Source organism: Nannospalax galili, unplaced genomic scaffold, assembly GCF_000622305.1.
Source record: "Nannospalax galili isolate Female #2095 unplaced genomic scaffold, S.galili_v1.0 scaffold120, whole genome shotgun sequence".
In the NCBI taxonomy this organism is placed as follows: domain Eukaryota; kingdom Metazoa; phylum Chordata; class Mammalia; order Rodentia; family Spalacidae; genus Nannospalax; species Nannospalax galili.
In genome coordinates, this window is record NW_008350324.1 from 4,600,105 (window position 1) to 4,624,473 (window position 24,369).

The 24,369-nt window shown below is 46.6% G+C and overlaps 1 protein-coding gene across 7 annotated transcripts in view; it reads right to left on the bottom strand.

Moving 5' to 3' along the window:
* Rph3a (rabphilin 3A) overlaps window positions 1-24,369 on the bottom strand; it is a 104,735-nt gene that overhangs the window by 61,078 nt on the left and 19,288 nt on the right. For all 7 annotated transcript variants that reach the window (XM_017801763.2, XM_008847500.3, XM_008847498.3 and 4 more), the window contains one exon: window positions 4,184-4,260. In XM_017801763.2, the coding sequence (XP_017657252.1) occupies window positions 4,184-4,242 (59 nt within the window). In that variant the 5' untranslated portion in view covers window positions 4,243-4,260. The remainder of the gene's footprint in view (window positions 1-4,183; window positions 4,261-24,369) is intronic.

Consider the following 24,369-nt stretch of genomic DNA (forward strand, 5'->3'; position numbering starts at 1 on the left):
TCAGACTGTAATTTTTTTCAAATTGTGCTTCTTTTAATTCCCATTTTATGTGTATGAGTGCTTTGCTTGCATGTGTGTAAGTGTACCTATGTTGTAAAATGCCTGCAGAGGCCAGAAAAGGGCATTGGATCCCCTAGAACTGGAGTTACAAACATTTGTTAACTGCCATGTGGGTGCTTGGGAACTGAACCCAGGTCCTCTGCAAGAGCAGCCAGTGCTCTTAACTGCTGAGCCATCTCTCTGGCTCCTCAAATTGTATTTTTAATGGTTTTAAAGGTGTCGTGTCGAAGGTACATTATAATAAAGGTAATTACACCTTTATAAGGCTATTAAAATGCAAAAGAAAATCCCAGCTGATTCCAGAACAGGTAGACTTGAGGCCCTGAGCCCGCATGTCTAGCAGCCCTGTGTTCCCAAGGCTGATATTGACCTCCTCCAAGCGGGCAGGAACCTGGGTCTGAGACACCCGCCCATACACACAGAGCCAGGATCCTCAAAGGGAGTGAACTTGAACCTGAGACTCCATGTAAAAGTAAATGCCAATTTGCATAAAAATTGTCCTCAAGGTGGGGCCCCAAAATACTCATAGTCTCAGTTCATGCTCAAACATGACCAAGCACTTAAGGCAAATCATCACAGGGGGCCATCTGTAGGGATGGCGGCAACAGCCTTGGGCAGTGACTCCAGGCAGTGGCATGGTGGGAATACTTAACAATGGTCTCAGTCACCCTGACTGACTACAAGTGCCAGCACAGGGTCACATTCAGCATGCAGTAGCAACTGGTGCACAGTGTTCGGTATCATACAAGGACAACCAGCTGATAGCAGAGAAAATCTACCTATAGTGAGGTCATTCCAATATGATTAATTCCAAGTACCTGTCACCTTTGTGTGTAGTAAAGTGCAATTACAAATATCTTTTACTATGCAGCTATGGCACAGTTATTAACTAGTATGCAAAGATCCAGAGAATTCCACATCAGTTGTGATGGACTGTGGGGGTGATCAGCACACCAGTCAGGTGGTGTTCTGGTTAGTTTTCTATTGCTGTGATAAAAACACTGACCAAGGCCAGCTTGGGGAGAAAAGGGTTATTTTATCTTACATCTCCCAGGTCATAGTTCATCACTGAAGGAAGCTAAGGCAGGAACTCAGGGCAGAAACCTGGAGCAGAGACCATGGAGGAAAACTGTTTAACAGCTTGCCCCCTGACCTGTGCTCAGCCTGCTTTCTTATACAACACAGGACCATTTGCCCAGGGGTGGCACCACCCACAACAGGCTGGGTCTTCCTACATCACTCAACAATCAAGAAAATGCCTCATAGACATGGCCATAGGCCAATCCAATGGAGAAAAATTTTCAATTGAGGGTCTCTTTACCCAGGTGTGTTAAGTAGACCACTAAAGCTATCCAGCACAGGAGGGATCATTAGTGGGTGCAGATGTGGTGTTACCATGTGCTCAAAGAAATAAAATTCAGACTCAAAACTGAGAAAAGACCTGGGCCTCTTGGCACATGCCTATAATATTAACATCTGAGAAGCTGAGGCAGGAGGATCATGAGTTTGAGGCCAGCTTGCAATACGTAGTGAGATCCTGTCTCAAAACCAAAAAACTGATCAAAGATCAGGAAAAACAAAAAAGGCCAGGAAAATACTAAAAAGAATGAAAAGGAATTTTATGAATAAATTACTATTACAATCCAAACAGTACAATAAGGGTGATTTAAAGGAAAACTGTTGCTCCTTAAAATAGTCTCAGACTGGGACTCTTAGGGAGGCTGTGGTATCAAGCCACAGACAGATATACTAGCTAGATATACTAACATTATTGACATTGTTTCTTTTAATTATTTTGCTATAGTATAAAGCTAGATATACTAATGTTTTTACTTTTAAAATATTTTATTATCTTTATTTTACGTGTATGAGTGTATTGTCTGCATGTGTTTATAAGTACACCCATGTCATGCAGTGCCCTTTGAGGTCAGAAGAGGGCGTTGGATCTCCTGGAACTGCTGTTATGGATGGTGGTTAGCTGCCATGTGGGTGCTAGGAATTGAACCTGGGTCCTCTGCAAGAGCAGTCAGTGCTCTTAACCACTGAGTCATCTCTCCAGTCCCATGTTTTTACTTTTAATTATCTATTTTTGCTAGAGTATATGACTAGATATAATACTCTCTCTCTCTCTCTTTTTTTTTTTTTTTTTTTTTTTTTTTTGAGACAGGGTCTTACTATACATCCCTGATTGGCCTGGAATTTCCTATGTAGACCAGACCAGTCTTGAGCTCACAGAGATTTGCCTGTCTCTGCCTCCCTAGTGCTGGAACTAAAGGCGTGGGCCACCATGCCTGGTAATAGTTTCTTTTAATTATCTATCTAAATGACCAGATATAGTATTTTCTTTTTTCTTTTCTTTTTTTTTGTTATTGTTATTACTTTTTTGAGACATGGACTCCCAGTAGCCTCAGCTGGCCTGGAACTTGCCTTGTAGACCAGGTTAGCCTCATCTCACAGAGGTCTGCTTGCCTCTGTCTCTTAAGTGCTAGGACTAAAGGCATGCACCATCACGCTTGGCCCATAACACTTTCTTTTTAAAAACCATTTATTTCGGGGCTAGAGAGATGGCTCAGTGGTTAAGAACACTGGTTGTTCTTGCAAAAGACCCAGGTTCGACCCCAGCACCCACATGGCAGCTAACAACTGTCCGTAACTCCAGTTCCAAGGGATCTGATGGCCTCTTCTGTCCTTGCGGGCATTGCACAACATGGGTGCACTTATCTACATGTAGGCAATACACTCATATACATAAAAAAAAAAGTAAAATATTTTTAAAAAACCTTTTATTTCAATAATTCACTTTTGCTATAGTACGTGTCAGATATTATTTATTCTTATAATTGCTCCTGGAAAGCAAGGACAAATTTTCCTTGCTAATAAAAGTGCTTGTAAGTGAGTCAAATACGACATAGGGGAAACTATGAAACTGTCCACATGGCCAAGGCTGGGAAGCGCTTCTGTCCAGGAAGAAAGGATCTTGGTTAAAATCCCTTCTGTGTTCTTTGTGCCACTCTGTGGCTCTGTGACTGTCTCTAAACTTCTATCCACAGACCCTCCACATGGGCAGAAGGAACAGGGAGGCATCTGGAATGGTGTCCATAGAACTGGCCTGGAAATGAAGATACCCACAGTAGGGTCCCTGCTAGAGACACAATAGGGAATGGTGGGGACTGTGGGAAACTGAGAGGCTACTGCTGTCTAAGGAAGGTGGCAATAACTCAGCTCCTGCTGAAGCATTGGTATGGGACTATTTGGGTCCCATGTTGAAAGATATTTTTTTTCTTTTTTAAGAGATGTCAGAAACCTGGATTTTTTTAAATGTGCAATTTCCCAGTTTTTACATAATCAGGCCCCAGAAAGAGAAAAAATAAAAACCCACGTTTCCAAGTCAGAGTCAGTTTGTGGCTGGTCCGTCTATAAACTCCACTCATTTTCCATACTTGCTGAACAGGGAAGCGGAGTCCCAGAGAGAGGAACCATAACAACCTAGGGTCAGTCCTGGAATTCTCACAGACCTGGAGCTGAGCCATGTCCTGCTGCCTCTAGGCCACTCTCTCCTTCCAGCCACCTCTCATCTGCAGCACAAAGCTCAGAATTTCATCTTGATTTTCTAACTTCTTCTCAAGTGATGAAACCAGGCTGAGGCATCCACTACCCACAGGGCTGGGAAGATGGCTTGGAGGGTTAAGTGCTTGTCATGTAAGAGTGAGTACTGGAGCTTGGATCCCCAGAAATCATATCAAAGCCAGACAGGTGTGCTTCATGCTGTTCCAGAACCCTGAGCTTGGGTCCTAGTATCCACATTGGGCAACTCACAACCACCTGAAAGTCCAGTTCCAGGGGATTTGATGCCCTCTTCTGGCCTCTGAGGGTACTCTACCCACATTCACATGACAAACACTTACATGGACACATACACATAAATAAAAAATAAAGAGAAATGGAGGAAGACATTTAACATCACCCCAGGTCTCCCTGAACACCCATACACACGTGCATGTACACCTCAGCCAGCCAAGGAATGGAAACTTGGATCTCTACCCATAATCCCTCTTGCCTTCAGGTGTTGACACTGAGGACCACCCCAACCCAAGGAACTGCTCCCAGAGCCCCCCACACTTACTTTGATTGCAGTGGCCTGTCCCCAGGGCACATCCACCGGTTTACCACAGTGTCCGTCATCGTGGAAGGCTGGTACACCTGGAAAACATCCAATCAAGACAGTTACCCAGTCATCCAGCCACACTACCTCTTAAGCCCCCCACTTTGTGCTTCATATGTGGGGACACATATGAAGCTTTTCCATGGTCAGGGTGGCAGACTCTGGATTCCCAGAGGGCAGTGTCCCCTGGGAGCCTCAGACATCTAGCAGTGAGAGACAGGTCAGGGTACTTCCTGTTCACTGTTGATGCAAGAGAGTTTTTGAGGGTATGACCTTGAAGGGGGCTATAGGATCCTGATTCTGTGGTTTCTCTCTGTTTCTTGGCTCATTATATGAGTGGTTTGCTTGAGACATTCCCATTGGGATGTGCCAGCCTCACCAGAGGACACACCAATGGGGCCGCCCAATCTTTGATTTTGATTCTAGAATCATGAACCAAAATCATCCTCTCTTGCTCACATGTATAGCCTGTGTCTGGCATTTCATTATAGCGGTACAACACAGACTGACTAGGCCTCCTTGTATCCACCCTGCCTGGAGTCAGTTTATCGTCCACATGGCAACTAGGGAGGCCTCGAAAAACATGTTATCACAGCTTGTCAAAACAGCTCCACAGTCAGAGTTAGCATCCGACCTAGAGACTTCACCCCCACATAGCCCCCTATGACACACAGAAACTCCCACACCAGTGCTCACACTAGCATTGGCCATAACAGTGCTAAGCAAAAGTAATTCTGAAGTTCACCAACTCCTGAGTGAACAGAAACAGCCTGGGAAATCCATGCCACAGGAAACTGTCAGACCCCAGGAAAGAATGAACAGTGAGTCTGCGCGTCATGGATGGACCTGGAGCATCTCGTGCTGAGCTTGGACAGGCTAGGCTGGTTAGTCAACAAGCCCCAGAAATCTACTTGTCTCTCCCTCCCCAAGCTGGGACTCCAAGTGCATGTCCCCATGCCTGGCTTTTCTATGCAGATGCCAAGGATAGAACTCTTTGTAAGGCAAGCACTTACTGACTAAGCCGTCTCCCCAGGCTGTGGATCATCCATTTTAAATGATACATTAGGTTATACCTTGAAGAAGTGAGAGATGTAGCCACACTACTTTGGAAAGTGACTTATCAGCATCTACTATAGTGAAAGAGCCATCTGCCCCATGTCTTGAGCATGGTTGTCAGCTGTAGACTCCAGAAAAAGTGCTTCTGGCAGACCCTCAAAACCTGTAGAAAAGCCAGACATGGTGGGGTATGCCTTTGATCCTAGCACTCAGGAAGCAGAGGCAGGTGGATCTCTGTGAGTTCAAAGCTGGTGTGGTTCACATAGTGCGTTCTAGACAGGGAGAAAAGACCAAAAAAAAAAGCCGGAAGGCCGGGACCAAAGAGAACGCACGGTTCAATGGTAGTTAAATCAAGGTTAATGCAGCTGTTCAGCAGGCAGCTGTTCAGCAGTAGCAGAAACAAAGCATACTGAGAGCTGGCTTCGGGAGCGTGCTGATGGGAAAGCACCCAGGGGCCTCCAGGGCCTGAAATACAAGCCGGCGAATGCACCTGCAGCAAGCATAGCCGCACCTGAGCCATGAACATTACGCCCTGTGCTTTGCCCCCAAACCGTGTCAATCTGCTGTGGGTTTTGTTGTTGCCTTTGCTTAAAAGCCCTATTGCTTCTGGAATAAAACCTAACCTGGCTCCCCGTGTCTCCCCATCCCCCGTCACCTTGTGTCTTCTCTCCCCTGGGTCTGGAACCCCTTCTACAGATGTTTGCTCGGCTCCCTTTCTTCCTTCCTTACAAATCTGTCGTCAAATGCCTGCCCACTCCATTCATTTCTTTTTGTTTGTTTGTTTTTTGTCTTTTTGTTTGTTTTTAAGCTCTTGAAATTAACATTTTTTAAGACAATGTCTCATATAGCCAAGGCTGACTTCAAACTCACTATGTGGCTGAAGACGACTTTGAACTCTGATGCTCCTGCCTCCATCTCCAGAGTGCTGGGATCACAGGTATGTACCACCATGCCTGGTTATGAGGTGCTGGGGTTGGAACCCAGGGCCTCTTGCATGGTAGGCCAGTGCTCTACTCCTTAGTTGTATACAAAAGGTTTACTTGATGTTCAAGATGTATATATGCACAGTAAAACAGTCAGTACAGTGACAGAATACACAACCATAGCTCACAAAGTTGCTCATTTTGTTGTTGTTATTTCTGTGACAAGAGCAGCAACAATCTACCAGATTAGCAATGCCCTGTTACAAACTGTCATCTGCATGGTGGTCCTTTGATCTTTCGGTACCTTCATTGTACTGTTTGCTACTCTGGACCCTGCCCAGCCCTCAGTTTAAAGTATCCCCTCCCAGTCTGGTGTGCTGTTACAAACCTGCAGTCCCAGCACTAGGGAGTTAGATGCCAGAGGACCACAAGTTCAAGGTGTGCTTGGTCTATATACAGTCTCAAAATAAATAAATAACTGATAGACAACAGATAATATAAAAATATGGATAATGAATAATATAAATAAAACTGCCCCCATCTTCTCTACTCTTGTTCCCTGTATGCTGATTTATTTTTCCCCTTAGCTCTCACCACTACCCACTATGGTCACTGTTTATTTACATATTTGGCTAGAAGTTTAAGTCCCCCTGACATAATATAAGCCCCTTACAGAACTTCTGTTTTGTTTACTGCTTTATTTTGCACATCTATTGTTGTGTCTGAACACAAGAGGTGCTTAATGAATGCTTGCTGAGTTATGGGCGTGCAGCCCAGTCACCTCAGTGAACTCAGCCGGCTGCTGTTGTCCCTGCCAATGTCTCATCCAAGAACCCTGGAAGTGACCAGAACACACACATTATCTATCAAACAAACAGAAAGAACCACCTCCTGCTGGCCCTGACCCCCTCATCCTGTCATGTGTCTGGTTCTCTGTGAGTTGAACTGATGAGACCAGCAGGTCCTGAGTGCACTATATCACAGACAAACATGTCTGTCTTTTTACAATGTCAGAATTTATTGAATAACAATAAATTCATGAGGTTCAGCAGTTTCATTGGTAGCAACCTGCCACATTATCGCACCTACTTTAATAATCTGGCCGAGGCGAATGCAGGTTATTTTATCCCAATCTTAATTATTAATATTAACTCTCAGATCACACAGTACACAGTAAACATATATACGCCTGTAGCTACAGGATGAAGATAAGTGTAGGAGGTTACAGCAGAGTTTAAAGGGTTTTAGAAATAGGCTCATGGGAACGTGATAGAATTTTATTGGTAAGAGGCTGAGCCCACAGCAGCCGCATGGCACAGGCTGTTGCTTAGGAGTCAGGCTCAAGGGAAAGCCAGTGGTGAGAGTGAAGATGCAGCCGGCTGCAGAGACAAGAGCTCAGAACCCAGTCAAGAGCAGGAACATCAGGTACGGCTCCAGACAGGTAGACAGGTAGCTGCAGATGGCACATGTGAGGACCGCATCAACAGCAGGAGTGGGGCTGGGGGTGGGATATGGGACACAAGCCAGCCTAACTGACTAAGTGAAGCCCCAGGGACAGCTGAGAGTCTTCTGTCTGTTGGTCCTTGATACACACACCAGGTCTCAGATGACAGGTTGGTAGAGCTGTTGTCATCACAGTACTCACTGTCCACCACTTTATGGGGTCCAGGTGAGGCAGTTACAACCTTTCCTTGATGTGGTGTGTCTGATAAGTCCTTGGGCCTTAATTCCTTGTTATGATGTTAATGTTCCTATGTACCTCTACAGTCTCAATTTGCCCCAATAAATGTATAGGCTGGCCCCCTTTCTACTCCCAGGAATGTCCGTGCTACATGGGGTCCAGCCACACTTCTATGTCCTCGCCTTCCCAGCTTCCAGGCCTCTGTCTTTGTTGGTCTCTGTTCAAATGCCACCTCCTCCCTGACCACACTAAGCCCCTCCCTCATCCTCTTCTTTCTCATTCTAAGGTTTGGCATGACATCTGATTTATTTTCCTTCTTATCTGATGCTTGTCTTTCTGCCTGGTCTGTTAGAGCCACAGATACAGGACTGGCGTCTGGATTTGTTCAACTGTGGCTCTTCCAGGGCACGTGGGGCCAGCTCTGCATAGATTTTGTACAGCAAAGGACCCCATGCTCAGCTCCAGCTCTGTTCTCATTGCCTTGGGATTCTTAAGTCTTGAATAAGGGACCCAGAAATGTTGACTTTGCAATCAGCCCTGCATATGGTATATAGTAGGTGATCAATAAATGCTCATGCAGCTCAGAGAGGCCAGTGAGTACATAGATCCATATGCAGTGTCAGAACCAGTCTGCTGTCACAGCCTGGTACTGGAACCCTGAGGCATCCTGTACCTTGGACTGCCACAAAGCCCCTGTCTGAACCCCAGAAAAGCCCACTGTGGAACCCCTCCCTCTCCCCATTTCACATCTTATTGCTTTTCCTTCAGTTCCCACTAGCTTCAGTTGCTAAGGACCAGTGGTCCCTCACCCCAGAATCATCCAGGTCTGCTGCTAAAAGCTAAACGGAAAAGCAGCTCAAAGCCTGTTTCGTTTAAGAGCCTCAGTGGCATCCGAACATGACCCACTGGGCTGGGCTGGCAGGGCTTCACATGGTACCAGGTGCCGTCTGCAGTGGACCACAGCCCTGAGTGTGGAGTTCAGTGCCATGGCCAGCCTCCCTTTCCACAGTCATGGAATTAAATCAGATATTCTGCAGCTAACCTGCAGCTGGCAACTTCGGCGGTGCTGAGACGGTTCCAGTTCCCTGTCTCTGTCCTCATCTGCCTCTGTTCGTGGACTCTGGCTCATCAATGCCCCGTGAGGCACCCCCATAGGCCCACTCAGACTACCGGGAGGGGGACTTGGGCTAAGGAGTGGGAGTGTGCAGGAACAGGATCCAAACTGAACAACTATTCCGTTTGACCCAAGTGGTATGTTTTTAAAGTAAAATTAAGTCAGGAAGTAAGGAAACATTCAGATTGTGAACTTCTCTTGAAAAAACAGGAGGAAAAAAAAAAAAAAAAAGGAACTCATGGAGGGCTGGGGAGATAGGAGATGGTAAAGTGCCTGCCTTGAAAGTTCAAGGACCCAAGTTCAGTCCCCAGCACCAGGTGAAAAAAAGCCGGGCAAGATGGCGGAGTCTGTGACCCCAGCTCTGGTGAGGTGGGGGCAGGAGGATCCCTGGGCTCAATGGCCACCCAGTCTTGTCTACTTGGACAGCTCCAGGTCCCGGGGAGAGATTCTACTTTGAAAAGACAAGGTAGACAGCCCCTGAGGACTGATACCCAAGTTGTCCTCTGCATACACACACACACACACACACACACACACACACATTCATGGAGCATCCACCATTACGCTGTGTCAAGCTTTGGTCCAGGCCTGGAGATGCAGCATTGAAACACTCAAACTATAGACAAAAATTGGGATACAAGCTTGTCAAGTTATAAAGCCTGCTGGCTAGTGATCTCACTTTGGAGAAAAGTAAAACAGGGCAGCAGGACTAGGGATGGGACGGGTCCCACTGAGTAATGATTATGGACTTGGAGAGACAGACTGAGCTGTGTGGCTAACTGGGGCGGGGCATTTCAGACAGATAAAAAAGGAAGCACAAAGGCCCTGGGTACTCCTAGTAAGTTGGAAAGCAGCCAGGAAAGCATATTAAAGCTGGGGGGTGAGCATGGGATGGGGATCGAGATGCATTGGAAGGTCCTGGAATCAGAGGACCCTGGACACTTACATTCTGATTGGCAGAGACAGAGGGGGACAGACGTGACAAGCAACATGAACTGAGTGTGTTCCTTCTAAAAGTGCATGCAGCTTTGACTGCCTGCCAAGCCCTGAGGGCTTGCACGCCTTTGCCAGTGCTGGGCCCTCTGGGAGAGCAAAAAGAAAGCAGTCTGCTTCCTTTTTGTGGCAGAGCTGACAGAGCTACAGGCCTGGGCTAGCTGGCTGCTCTCCTCTCCCAGCCCGGGTAGCCTTTAGCACCCACTCACAACCAGACAGTGTGGACTGCTGTAGGCTGGCTTCTCTCTGTCCCTAGAGTTGCCAGGACCTCCCCCCAACACTTCCCTCAGCATCCCCCAAGCCTGGCCAAAGCAGGAACACAAAGACTTGGCTGTCTCTACACTGAGATGGGGTTGCTGCCAGAGGCGCAGACTGAGACCTTCCTGAGTAGTGTGGACATGAGGCGACCCCATGCTCCTGGCCTCAAAACACAGCAGCTCACTGTCACCCTGTGGTGCTCCCATGGTGCTCCCATGGTGCTCCCATGAGTCACAGAGTAGTAACAGATGGCTCCTGCTACCAGTCTAAAGGACAGTTTGCCTAGACAGGCTATAAGGCAATGCGCAGGCCATCCCACATTGCCCTACTGCTCACATGCCACACAGGCAGCTTGGGCTCAGTGTCCCTGGTCCTGTTTCCTGGTGGGAAAACCCAAGGTGGTCAGCACAGCATGCCTCATCACAGTGGCCACTCATGATATGGCTGGCACTGGGTTAAAGGCTTTGTTGGATTCTGCCAGCCTCCTACTGGGGCCAGCTCCAGTTTGCAGATGGGAACACTGAGGCTTGGAGGGGGCTCTCCCACCCGGCTGGTAATAGACAGGGCTGCTATCAGACCTACAGTATTCAGCCCCTGACTCAGCATGGGTGATCACACTACTGTGCTGTCCTGGGATGGGAAGACTATGCAGATGTGGGAAGGAGATGCAGGCCAGATGGACGGCAGTGTCCTGGGACACAGAATGAGCTCAATAAATGCCAATTATCGACTGTCACCACTGTTTCCTCTCTTTGCTCTTTCTCCCTTGCTGTAAAAGTGGACCCTCACTTAGTATGATGCGGTCCTCAGAGCATTAAGTAGCTCATGGTTCACCGTGGAGTTCTAAGTTCCTTCTGTCAACACTTCCACAAAGAGGTGTCTGGCTCATTCCATCTCGCTTAGCTCTGAACACAGATTTTTACAGATAAAGACCCTATTTCTCTCCCTGCACCCAGGCCCCTGTCAGCTCCTCCATCCATAGGTGAAACTGGTCTTTTAATTAATTTTTTATTATTTTTATTTTATGTGTATGAGTGTTATGCCTGCATGGATGTAAGTGCACCCTTCTCATGCAACACCCACGCAGGTCAGAAGAGGGCGTTGGATTCCCTAGAACTGGAGTTACAGATGGTTGTTATCTGCCATGTGGGTGCTGGAAACCGAACCCAGGTCCTCTAAAGAGCAGTCAGTGCTCTTAACCACTGAGCCATCTCTCTAGTCACCTGAAATTGGTTTTTTAACCTGCTGAATCTGATTGGCTATGAAACTTCCTGTGGCCAGTGAGATACTAGAGAACATATTCAGTCAGGAGCTTGAAGATGCAAATGCTATAGAGCTTGGCTTCTTGCTACATATGAGCATCCCAGGCTAGCCCACTGGAGGAATCATCAGTGGAGGCCACAGTTGTCCTACCTACTATATAAGACCCAGACCAGCCAAGTGAGCCAAGTCTGACCCAGGCCAGAAGAAACCCCAGGTGAACCCACCCAGATAGCAGACCTAGAAAACTGGAAGATAAATGGCCATGATTATTCCAAGCCACTGGTTGTTTTGTTACACAGCACAGACTGATGGAAATTCCCATCATAGTGGAACCATTACAAACTCAGACTTGACTTCCATATCAAACCCCAGCTCCTTCTTGGTCCTTTGAGTGAGTCTGGTAAGTCGTCTTACTCTGAAACTCTGGGGTGCTTACTCACAAGCTGCTGGGAAGAGCTGAGGAGCACAGCATGTGAAGGACTTGCCTGCTGGCCTGTTTCCAGGTGCCAGCCTGGTAGCGCTCTGACGGTATTCCTGGTGAGCCTGGAGTAGGTGAGCAGAAGTCTGAGTCTTGGAGAAGGCTGCTTAGGCCTGAGTAACACACTGCAGTGGGTAAATGGGATGGGCATCTGTGTGTATGTGTGTGTCATTATGCCTGTGCATGTGCACGTGTACATGTATGTGGTGTTGTCCAGAGGTCAACTTTCGGTGTCATTTCCCAGGAGCTGTCCACCTTGGTTTTTTAGACAGGGTCTGTTGCTGTCTTGGACTCACCAATTCTGCTAGGCTGGCTGGTCAGTAAACCCTAGGGATCCACCTATTTTGGCCTGACTCACTAGCTATCCGTGAGACTGGTGGGGTGGGAGGGGGGCACTCACCCAGTCTTGTCTCTGAACCTGTCTTTGCCAGGTTGGCTCTCAGGAGTCAATTAAGATACTTGTTCTTCTTAAGTCAAATGTGAACTGACTTTCTGCCGCTGACACACTCCTGGGCAACTGTCCTCAGGGCGGGTGAGATCATGTCACCTTGGAGCAAGCAGGGATTCCAAAGGTAACAGAGCTGGTGGGTAGTGAAAATACCAGTCCCTGACCCTAATAATACCATCAGGGTAGAAGCCGTTTCTCATTCATCTTCCCCTAAGCCTTCTGGGACTCCACACTGGCAATTAAGATTCAGCGACAATAAACAACACTAATTAAAAGCAAAACTAAGTACTTAATAAGACAAATGAGGGAGCAGAACTAAAAGTCAAGATGAGAAAGCTGCTGTTAATTAAAACCAAAGATGAATGTCCTCCCTCTTTTAAATCTCTCTCTCTCTCTCTCTCTCTCTCTCTCTCTCTCTCTCTCTCTCTCTCTCACACACACACACACACACACACCACTGTGTGTGTGTGTTTCTGTATTTCTGGAAATACCAAATGCTGTGGGCCAGACATGCTGGGGTTGGTTCTGTTTGGAATTGGGATCAGTCTCCCCAGAAAGGGAAAACGGGGCATTGGCCTTGAAGAGGGAAGGTGGGGTATGTGAGTCGTAAAAGATGGAGGAAAGGAAGAGAAAACTGAGTGTGGAAATACTCAGAGGCTTCAAGGAGTAGGGTGTGTTGGGAAACGAGAAGTTCAGTGAAGATGGAGTCTGGGGTGACTAGAAGACTGAGCACAGGAAGTGGGCTGGACTGGGGAAGGGCCTGATGATGAGGTCCTGCAGCTGCAGTTTAACAAGGGTACTGCAGAGCATCTACAAGCCTCTTGGCTCAGACAACCTTGGTTTCCACTTGGTGATGGGCCTAAAATCCTGCAGTCTATCTAGGTGGACAGACAAGCAATGCACAGTCTTGTTCTACTATGTCCAAGCCAGGTAACCTTGGGCACAATACCTCACCTTCCCATGCCTCGGCTTCCTCACAGGAAGACTGGGAACAAAAGTAGGACCCATCTCAGCGTGGGACTGAGACTAATGAGACAGTGTGAGTCCAGACTGGATACCCAACAGCCCCTGCTGGAGGGGATGCCACCCCTGGTTTGTTACGACTCATGATCTTAGCCATGTTTTCCTAGCAAGATGGAGTCCTGCATCTAAGGATGAAACTGGAAGCTGAGGGTGATTGTCAGGGGATGGAAAGGTCACAAGCGTCACACAGCAACAATTATAACACCAGAGGGAGTGTCACTTGTGTGAGGGCCAAAGGGCTCCAGTTCTCCACTGTGTGGTGGGAGAGTGCATCCCTCCTCTGAGGAAGTGACAGGTGGCCACAAGACATGCCACACCCCACAAAGCTTTCCAGGTCAAACCCCAAACCCAAGAATATACGCCACATTCCCCTTTCCCTGTGTGAACAGTTGTACGTATATGAAGGGGCTTCCCTCAGTCTGGTCCCAGAGGAGGGGACTTTGGAGAAGAAGCCCCCACTACTGTACTGCTATCCTTTGACTGTGAAGTGTCCCTTACAGGCTCCCGTATTTGAATGCTTCCCTCTCAGGTAGTGTTGAGGAGGCTGTGCTGCCTGTAGACAGCAGGCCCTGGCTGGAGGAAGTGGCTTACCTTTTGATTCTCCCTGTTTTCTGGACTACTAAGATGTAAACAGCCTCTACCACATGCTCCCATCTCAGCTGCTCCACCATGATGAGCTAAAACCCTCTGAAGTCATGAACCAAGATAAACCTTATCTTTAATAAGGTATTTCCACTGGGAATTTTGGTCCCAGAGACTCAAGGGTACCTAATATACCCAGGTCATCAGGGAAACTTGGCAAGTCTGGGGAAGGACAAACATGACACCACAGGAACTGTCACCCAGCACCACCTGCCTGAGCACACTGTGGGACAGTGCTGTACAGGAAATGTCACACCTGACCTTCCTGGTGGTTCTAGAAAACAGTGTCATGCATGTGTAGAGGCCAGAAGATGATCCTGGCTGTTGTTTCTCATGAGTGTCATCTACCTTATTTATGTGTGTGTGTGGATAGATGCATGGTGTGCATGTACATCTGTGTGTATTTGAATGTGTACAGGCACACGTGTGGGCAGGTGTGTCTGCACATGTGTGCTTATGCCTGTAGAAGCTCACAGTTGATGCCGAGTGTCTGCCTCGATTACTCCCCACTGTATTTATTGAGACAGAGTCTCTTATTGAATGGCCAATTCTGGCTAGTCTCTCTATCCATCTTGCCCTGGGACTCCCGTCTCTGCCTCTTGAGTGCTGGAATGACAGGTAAGACACCACACCTGCCTGCCTCTCATATGAGTCCTGGGAATCTGAACTCTGGTCCTTATACTTACATAGTAAGTGCTTTATCCACTGAGCCCTCTCCCTGGTCTGACCTAACTCTTTGATAGAGACTCTCACTGGTGTGGGGTTCACCAAGTAGCCTAGGCTGGCTGGCCAGCAAACCCCAAGGATCTGCTTGGCTCTAACTCCAGAGCACTGAGATTATAAGCACAGACCATTAAGCCTTGTTTATTTATGTGAGTTCTGGGGATTGAACTCGGGTCCTTGTGTTTGCCAGGTGACCATTTTACCAACCCAGTCAGTCATCTTCCCAGTCCACTATTCAGTTTTATGGATTGGGACAATGAAGCCTAGAGAGGTAGCGTCACATGCCTCTGGATGCACAGCCAATAAGTCACAACAGGGAGTATATTTGAAATGAAGCCAGAGACTCACATGGCTCACTGGTGGCAGGGGTGGAGGATCCTGGGGAGAAGGTAAGGGAGCCTCAAACATGCCCTTCTTCTCCAGGATCAGGGATTCCCCCTACCCTGGGCTGAGTCTCCACATCTAAACATAACACACAAAAGAAACATTGCCAGGCCTTTGGGTGTCCTGGTTTCTAGTTTTCTGGACTAGACAGATCTTGCACTGTGGCTGGCTGAGCATATCCCTGTTCCAGCTACCCTGTGGTAGCTCAGGATTGATTGTTGCACTTACACATGCGCACATGGACATTCAGCCAAACAGGAAAATGTGATTAGATGGGTTTGCATATTAAAACAAGTCGTTAGGCTTAATGTCCTTTGGTTGCAGCAAAGTCTGCTCTGAAGGGACTGTGCAAGTTCCAGTTCCCTGATGACCCTAAATCACAGTGTGTCATGGGAGCCCTGTCCTCCTCAGGCTGGAAACAGAATGTTCAGAGGAGACAGGCACCCATCCCCTTTCAGCTGACAGCACCCCTGGTTGCTCATGGAAGAGGTATTTTCATACGTCACAGGCAGGAGGCATAGCCTCTCCTTGGTCTAGATGAGACAGAAGCCCTGCTTGACTGAGGTGACCAGTGCGGCAGGTGGAAGATCAGTAGACTTGGTCCTTATCTTCTGCAAATGAGCTTCCTGACCCTCAGGCACTATTTTCTATTAGGGAAAAACAATAAAAATATTGGGTTCAACATATTAACTTGCTGTTTTTAGAGGCAGAAATGGCTGCTTGGCAGCAGCATGGTGGGCTCAACCTAGACAGAACAGCTTGCTGAACATGCTCTGTTCTGTCCACCAGATGCATCATCTTCCACCCTGTTGGGCGCTAAGATGCTACAGTGACTGCCCTCAGCACTGACTTCTGGTTTCTGGTTGGGTTCACCAGTGAGGGCTTAGAGAGGGGACAGTAGGAGGAGAGACCAGCTGGGGTGCCCTCTGGGTCCCCCCTGGGCACCGTGATTTGGCAGTGAATAAACGTTGTGGCCCTTGTAAGGATATTTTCTCCCGTGCACGCACTTACTGTCTCTATAGTCACCCCAACACACACACAGCAGGCCCAGTCCTGTCACATAGCCAGTAAATGACAGGGCTGTACTTTGAGGCATAGTACTGGGCTCCAGACAGCATGCTGTTGACCAGCTCCATAAAATTTCACAACTCTAGGGAAGTGGGCCAGCACCACAGTAAGCAGCAGCAGTGGGCAGTTTCTACCCCCTCGCCAGCTCAGGGGCAACTCTGCAGTTGTCCACACTTCTAAGATGCAGAGGAGGGAATTAACGTGTTTGGCCTCATCAGAGAGAAAGGCTGGAGACAGCCACACTCTAAAGTCAAGTGGGCCTCCTCAGGACACCAGTACTCTTAAACTCCATCTCTCTCTTTTTTTTTAATTAAAAAAAATTTTTTTTTCAGAAGAAGCATTTCATTACAGCCTTAACATACTCAATAACAGTTTCCAGAGCAAAGATACATCTCTTTCAAAAGTGGCTATGAAATTTTTAGGTTCGCTGTTGAATTAATAGTTATACAATATTGAACTCAGTATAAGCCCTGTAAGACATAAAATTGAATGAGTTTTTAACCTTTAAAAAAGATCGCCATTTCATTTTAAAATATACTGTTCCTTACAGAAAGACTCACTGTTTTTGCTAATAACACTGAGATGTTGGCACAGAGGGAATCATATTAGTCCAACAACCTACTGACAAATTATACATCCCAGATCAAGAAAAATATATGTCTAGGTAAGGTTTACCTGAGAACAATGGGCCTTTGCCCAAGATTTATCTACACGACACACAGTAATTAAAAGTACCAGACTGGTGGAACTAACCTTCTTGGATGTTTAACAGACATACTTTGAGACCTATACTAATTTGATCAGAAGGACATAAAGGACAGTTTTTGCTCCTTGCCCTCCTAGACTGACTAGTTCCAGGAGACTATGAGCATCTTTCAAAATGTCCTGTAATTGTGGTGGGTCACCAGTCCTCTTGATCAAGGAGGACATAGAGACCCCACAAGATGGACTTGAAACAGTGTCCAGTCTACAAACAGGAGGGTCAACACAGAGGGAACATTTCCTCAATGTTTCCAAGCGAAGCCAGCCATGATTGAGTAGGACCTTTGACTTATCTTCACCTAGGTGGAACTGGTAAAATAGCCTTTATCTTAGCAGTTTCAGTGTTTTACCCACATGAATGGGGCTTTGGGCCCCTGAGGCTCAGATTCAAACTTCAACTCTGCTTTCTACCAGCTGGGTGGCCTTGGGTAAATGTCCTGGTCTGTCTGACACTCCCATTTTTCTTCAATAAAAGGAAAATAAGAGCCCTCCTGTGTTATAAAGCGGTGATGTTTACAAATAGCATATGCCAAGAAGCTGGCAGGAGGGTGGTCTAGGAATAAACAATTGTTTTGTGTGTCCGTAAAGTAACCTGCTTTTCAACTGATTGCTGCTAGATGAGGAACAGCTGACCTTCCTAAAACAAAGACCTCTAGATTCACCAGATGGACAAGTAGTGGGGAACGGCTGGGGTGCCAACAACACAGTGGACAGTAGCAGGGATAACAGAGTATAAGGACTCTAGTGGGGGGAGGGAAGCTATGGGAAGGTGCCATCTAGGTAGTAGGTGTATAGTTGAATAAGATGGTTTGGGATGTTCTGTGTGATATACACAAACACAAAGAAAAAATCAACAAATTAAAAAAAATGAATTGTACTTGAGGAGGAAGCATAAAATTTTACATCATGTTAATTAGCAGAGGTGATAAACATTACCATTGAAATCTACCTGATGACTTTATAGACATACACAGGTGCCAAGGATCCAAGTGCAACTGATTATGACTAGTAATAATCAGATACATACAGATGAGAAACTCCATCTCTTATAACATGACCCTCACCAAGTCCTGACACTAAAAATGGTACACAGTAAGGGAGAGCCTGGCTTGGAGAGGGGATGAGTTCCCCATCACTGGAGGTAATCAAACACAAAAAGCAAACCTGGTTGGTGGGTGGTAAAGTGGGTAATGTGCTTTCCTGAGATGTCTCTTCCCACAGGAGGAAAGGAAGAGCTGAGGTTCAAAGACTTCCTCTCCTCTGTGGGTAGATGACTCACATCCTTGTGGACTTACCTTGAGCCTCCTATCACTGAGCAGAACCAGTTCCTCATTAAAAGAAAGCACAAACTCCAACCTAAGAAAATGCATATAATGCCATCATCCTTGAAGAGGTGATCAGCTCCAGGGAAGGGCCCTGGCCTTCTCACCCAACCACTACAAACACCTGGGACTACACATACTCAAGTCCTACAACACATCTCCACCACAGCCACATCTGTCCACACTCACATGCACACATCCATGTAACCACACCCCATCCGTGTCACACAACCCACTGCCATGTAACATCCCACAGGCATATTCTAGTCCTTCCCGATTCCCCATAGTATCCAAACCAGAACTTCTGGCCCATTTCCCACCAGGAGTGGTCCAGCCATGGCTGCTGCCCAGGAATGTGGATTCTAGGAAATCAAAGACTGCTTCAGAAGGCACAAAAGCATCTCTCTGCTCCATGAATAATAGATCACAAAGAGCTGCCTTGTGCCTGCCTCCCCTCACCCAGGTCCTCCTGGGGCCAGGTGGGGGGAGGTAAAGGAAAAATGAAACCTCGGTGCGCTGGTAGGTGAACGAGGGTCTCCGTCTCTCCTCTGAGCTCCTAAAAGCTGCCATCGAAACATCAAGAGTTGGGCCTGGAGAGGTGGCTCAGAGGTTAAGAGCACTTGCTGCTTTTGCAGAAGACCAAAGTTGGGTTTCCAGCATCCATAATGGGCAGCTCACAACTGCCTGTAACTCCAACCTCAGGGGATCTGACGCCCCCATCTGGCCTCTGCAGGCACTGACACAAATACACAAACACACAGACACATAAATAGAATTTTAAGGGTTTTGTTTTTGTTTTTGTTTTTTTGTCTTTTTGAGATAGTCTTCCTGTAGCCCCAGCTGGCCTGGAACTCACTATGTAGATCAGGCTAACTTCAAACTCACTCATAGAGATCCACCTGCCTCTGCCTCCCAAGTGCTAGGATTAAAGTCATGTACCACCACACCCAGCTAAAAATTGTGTGTGTGTGTGTGTGTGTGTGTGTGTGTGTGTGTGTGTGTGTGTTTAATTAAGCATCACAGGGCAATTCCCAGAGCCCTTGTGGGCAGTTGAAGAGTGCAGAGGTTGAGAGGTGTTGAGCTGCTGGGGTTCAAATCCCAGTTCTGCTTCTTTCTAGCTGTGTGATGTTAGGGCAGTTTCTTACCCTCTCTGTTCCTTGCTTTCCTTCAGTGCAAAACAGAGCTGATAATAATAGCAATGAGAGTTTCTACCTTGTAAGGATGTTGAAGGGTTAGATGAGTTAATACTTGTAAAGTGCTTAGCTTAGAACAGTGCCTGGCACATGGTAAAATAAAGAGAATTCAATTCTCCCTGTTATTTCTGGACTATGGAGGCTGCTAAATAAACAGAATGGTGTTTGTCACTTACTATGCCCCAGGGATCACACTAAGTGGCCTCTATACATTAGCACTCATGGAGTTTGCAGACACCTTTCAGGGTCCATTTTAAAGGTAGAAAAAATGAGGTTTATTAAAGTTAATTAGGGAGGAGCTGGAAAGATTGTTCAGTGGTTAAGAGCACTGGCTGCTCTTTCAGAGGACCTGGGTTCAATTCCCAGCACCCATATGGCAGCTAACAACCATCTGTAACTCCAGTTCCAGGGAATCTGACTTCCTAGAACATTGGTCAACATGGACACACGTATATGCAGGTAAGACACTCATACACATAAAATAAAAATAAATACATAAATAAATAATTTTAAAAAAGGAGGTTAAGACTGGAGAAGTGGCTCAGCAGTTAAAAACATGTACTGCTTTTGCAGAGGACCTGAGTTCAGTTCCCAGCATCCACGTGGAGTGACTCACAACTGCCTGTAACTGCAGCCCTCTTCTGACCTCCTCAAACACCTGCACACACATGTGCACATACCTTCCTCCCTTCTATACACATAATTTTAAAATAATAAAAATAAATATGTCTAAAAGTTCATCAGCTTTCCCTCAATACTGAGTCAGAACCATGAGGAAAGAGGGCTGAACCTGTCACTTTAAACCCTTCCACCATCCTCTTCTTCCACCACCCCCCTTTTGCTGAATCCCCAATAAATGGAGCTCACTCCTTCCAGCTGCAGTGCTGAGTTCTGTGCACAAGAGCTCTGGCCACAGTGTTTTCTGGGTTAAGTTGGCTCAGTCATCAACTCATTGTTTAATGGGAAACTGAGGCACAGGGATGAGAAGCTATTCCAGTAACCAGCTAAGCAAATGGCAGATCTGCAGTTCAGAATTCAGGCATTAGATTCTGTTGTGTTGTTTGCTTGTAGCCCTGGCTAGCCTGGAACTTGCTATATAGACCAAGCTGGCCTCATTCTCACAGAGATCTACCTGCCTATGCTGCTCAAGTGCTGGGTTTAAAGGCATGCACCATCATGCCTGGCCAGCATCATATTTTATATGGACACATGTCACTTGTCACACTCAGACACACACTCACGACATGGTCAAGACACAGCAGGTGAGTCATCACCCAGCTAGAGGCCACCACCTCTGCAGGAGCACTGCATCCAAGCTTGTCTACAACTACTCCGCTCCTCTTTGTATCAATGCTCCCTGGTTGGAGTGTTTGGGGCAGAGGCCCCACCCCAACATCCAACTCTCTAGAATCAAGTCCTAGGAAGCAGAAGCTCTTACGGGTTGTCCAAAGAATATATCAGATGCAGCTCAGTTAGTAAAGCACTTGTCTAGTATGCACAAAGCTATGAGTTCCATCCCCAACATCACATATACCATGTGTGGCATTGCACAGCAGTAATCTCAGAACTGGGGAGAGGAAGGTGGATCAGAAGTTCAAGGTCATCCTTAGATACATAACCAGTTCACAGACAGCTTGGGATACATACCACCCTACCAATATATGTATATAGTATGTGGCAAAACTATAGCATAGGCCATGAGCCTCTGCACAGGGCAGCACAGTTGGCTGTCCAGGTATGCCCCCCAGTGACCACGGTTTCCACTCCTGATGGTTTCCTTACACTGGCCTTTTCAAGGGACTTTCTTTAGCCATTTTTGAAATCAGTAAATGAGGCCAGCAGAAACCAGGTGTATGCTTGCCTGCTGGAGTTTATCCCACCCATGACATCTGATGCCCAGTCTGCTCTACTTGAGAGTCCACATGGCAAAGAATTAAGACGTCAGCCAAGAGGCCCAGATAACCCCAGACCCAGGAGAACCTCTTGCGCTACCTAGCCTTAGAGCCTCAGTCCAGACAACTATGGTCCCTTAAGTGATCAGCCAAGCCCGGCAGACAGGCCAACCAACTGGTTTCAGCAGGAGCTGTAAGGTCACAAGCCAATATGAGTAGTTCTTTTGTGAAACCACTAGGTTAGTTACTTTTCTTGTCAAAGAAAAGTATAAGTATTCTTATAAGTATATAAGTATAACCAAATACTTATAAGAAGCAAGAGAAGGAGTTCATTTTGCCTCACAGTTTAAGGGTAGGGTAGTCTGTCGTGGTCTGGAAGGCACAGTGATAGAGGCAGAAGCAGCTGGTCACACTGTGTCTGCAGCCAGGAAGCTGAGAACGGCCCGGAAGTGGAGGCAGGCTATAAAATCTTAATGCCCATTCCTAGCGACCCACTTCTTTCATGGAGCCTCTATCTCCTAAAAGTTCCACATCCTTCAAAAATAGCACCAGCAGCTGGGGACCAAGTGTTTAAACATGTGAGTCTATGAGAGACATTTCATATTCAAAGCACAACAGCAACTAACTTCTGGGATGGTTGTTATACAGCATACCTGACTGTTACTGGGAGTGTGTCAGGTCTCCTGTCTGACCACATGCACCCCCCATCCTCATCCCCCAAAGTTAACCTATATGTGTGACCTCCTGGGATCCTGAGCCCTCTGGCTTCCATTTGGGTTGAGCCAATGGGAAGCCTGGGGTAGAATGGGTGGGTTAGCAGCAGCTCTGGGCACTCTTCCTCCACACTGTCATATAGACCAGTGCCCTCTCCTACAGCTGCGTCCTGGTAATGGAATTTCTGTCCTGTACTTGGCTAGAGACTAACAACTCCCTGTATTCACCAACACCTGGGTACTTCACAACCCCTGGTTGGTTTCCCTTAAACTTGTTCATGCCTGCCATCCCTTTTTGAAACTCTTCTCAAATGACACAAGCAGAGCTATTTGTTTCCTGTTGAGACCTGACTCAGGTGGGCAGTGTCAATAGTGAATGCTTTGTATGAGGACAGAAAACAAAAACAACAAACCAGACAGCCTCATACGTGGTCAAGGAGCCCTGATGAAAATGAGCTAGGAGCCCGGGTGGGTTCAGTATTGGGGACAGGGCAAGGCGGGGTGGGGGGCGGATTTCTCTGGGATGGGAAGGGAGGAAGTCAGAAAGGGGGGCGGGGAGTTGAAAAAGACTTGGTTTCTTGCTCCTGGTACCAACACCCCAGCCTTCTTTAAGGAGGAAGACTTACCAGGGTGGGGTGGGAGGTCGTATAATCATGGACTGGCCAATCACCCCATATTCCCCTCTTTGAACTACATGTAAATGATTCCAAGTTCAATAAATTCCACACCTCAAGCAGAGTGGACTTAGTTCTCAAACTTGTTGGAACCTCAGGAAGAAAGCCCCCACTTTATGCTTCAGCCCAGCCCCCAGAATGCACACAGCCTGCCAGGGGCTGTCAATCACCTCAGCCAACAGAAATCTCTTTATACTGATGGAACAAATGAAATCCAGTCAGTCATTTGTGAGGTCACCTGCAGATTCCTTATTTACAAATTTGATTATGAGCTAAAATTTACCCATAACTCCCAAATCAATACGTGGGGCATTTTGGGGTTCATTCACAGATACACACACAGGGAGGACCATAAAAAGTGAAGCACTTGCCACCTTTGTATTCCTTCTGGAAAAGTCTCCTATTCGAGGACTTTACACAGTGCTTGCATTTTTGTGCTTTTTTTTTTTTTTTTTTTTGGTGGTTTTGTTGTTTACTGATTGGCCCATGTGTGGAAGAGGGCTGCAATGTGCTTTATAGAAAACAAGATGCTAGATAAACTTTGCTCAGGAATGAACTACGTGTCATAGGCCATGAGTTCAATGAAGCAGCAAGATATATTAAGGACAGATCTTTACATAGAAACACACTTAAGACAAAGTCATAAACTGATCCACTTACTGACCAGGCTGTGAACAGAGCTGAGAGGGGGAGGGATCTGACCTTGGTCTTCTCCTCGGAGTAATGACTCATATTCACCAATTCAGTGTTTGTGGCAACTCTGAAGAACATTACTACCCTGAGGAATGAGAATGACTCACACGTGTATGCATATGTGAAACAGGTATGTACTATATATAAAACAGAAAATACATTATATAGGCTTGGCGATGCAGCTCAGTTGGTAGAGTGCTTATCTACATGCACATGCAAGGCCTCCAGTTCAAACCTTGGCATTGCATAAAATTGGAGTGGTGGGTGCACACTTGCAATCCCAGAACTCAAGAGGAAGGCAGGAAGATCAGAAGTTCAAGGCCATCCTTTGCTCCACAGCAAGTTCAAGGTCAGCCTAGACTACATGTGTATTAATAAACATGTATTAGATATATAACATAATATCTATGACACATTTATAAACTGACATTATTTATAAATAATGGTATATGATAATAATGACATTTAATGCCAGTATAATATGCAAATATTTTTATGATTATATAAATAACATGAATATTAGTACTTAATATATTTATTTTTTATTGCATTATAAAATTTATTTTGGGGTGTGGCACATGAGCGCCACAGCATGCATGTGGAGGTCTAGGGACAACTTGTGAGAGTTGCTTCTCTCCTTCCACCACGTGGGTCTCTGGGATGGAACTCAGGCTTGGTAGCAAGCACCTTTACCTACTGAGCCATTTAATACATTCATGACATATGAACTATAACAAGAACAATCAGGAGTGTTCTCCCCTCCCCCTTTTCCTCTCGCAGGAGAGTCACTAATGGAGCTGGTTTGTTTTCTGTCTTACTTTTCTAAGTGTGGTAGAGATAGTGG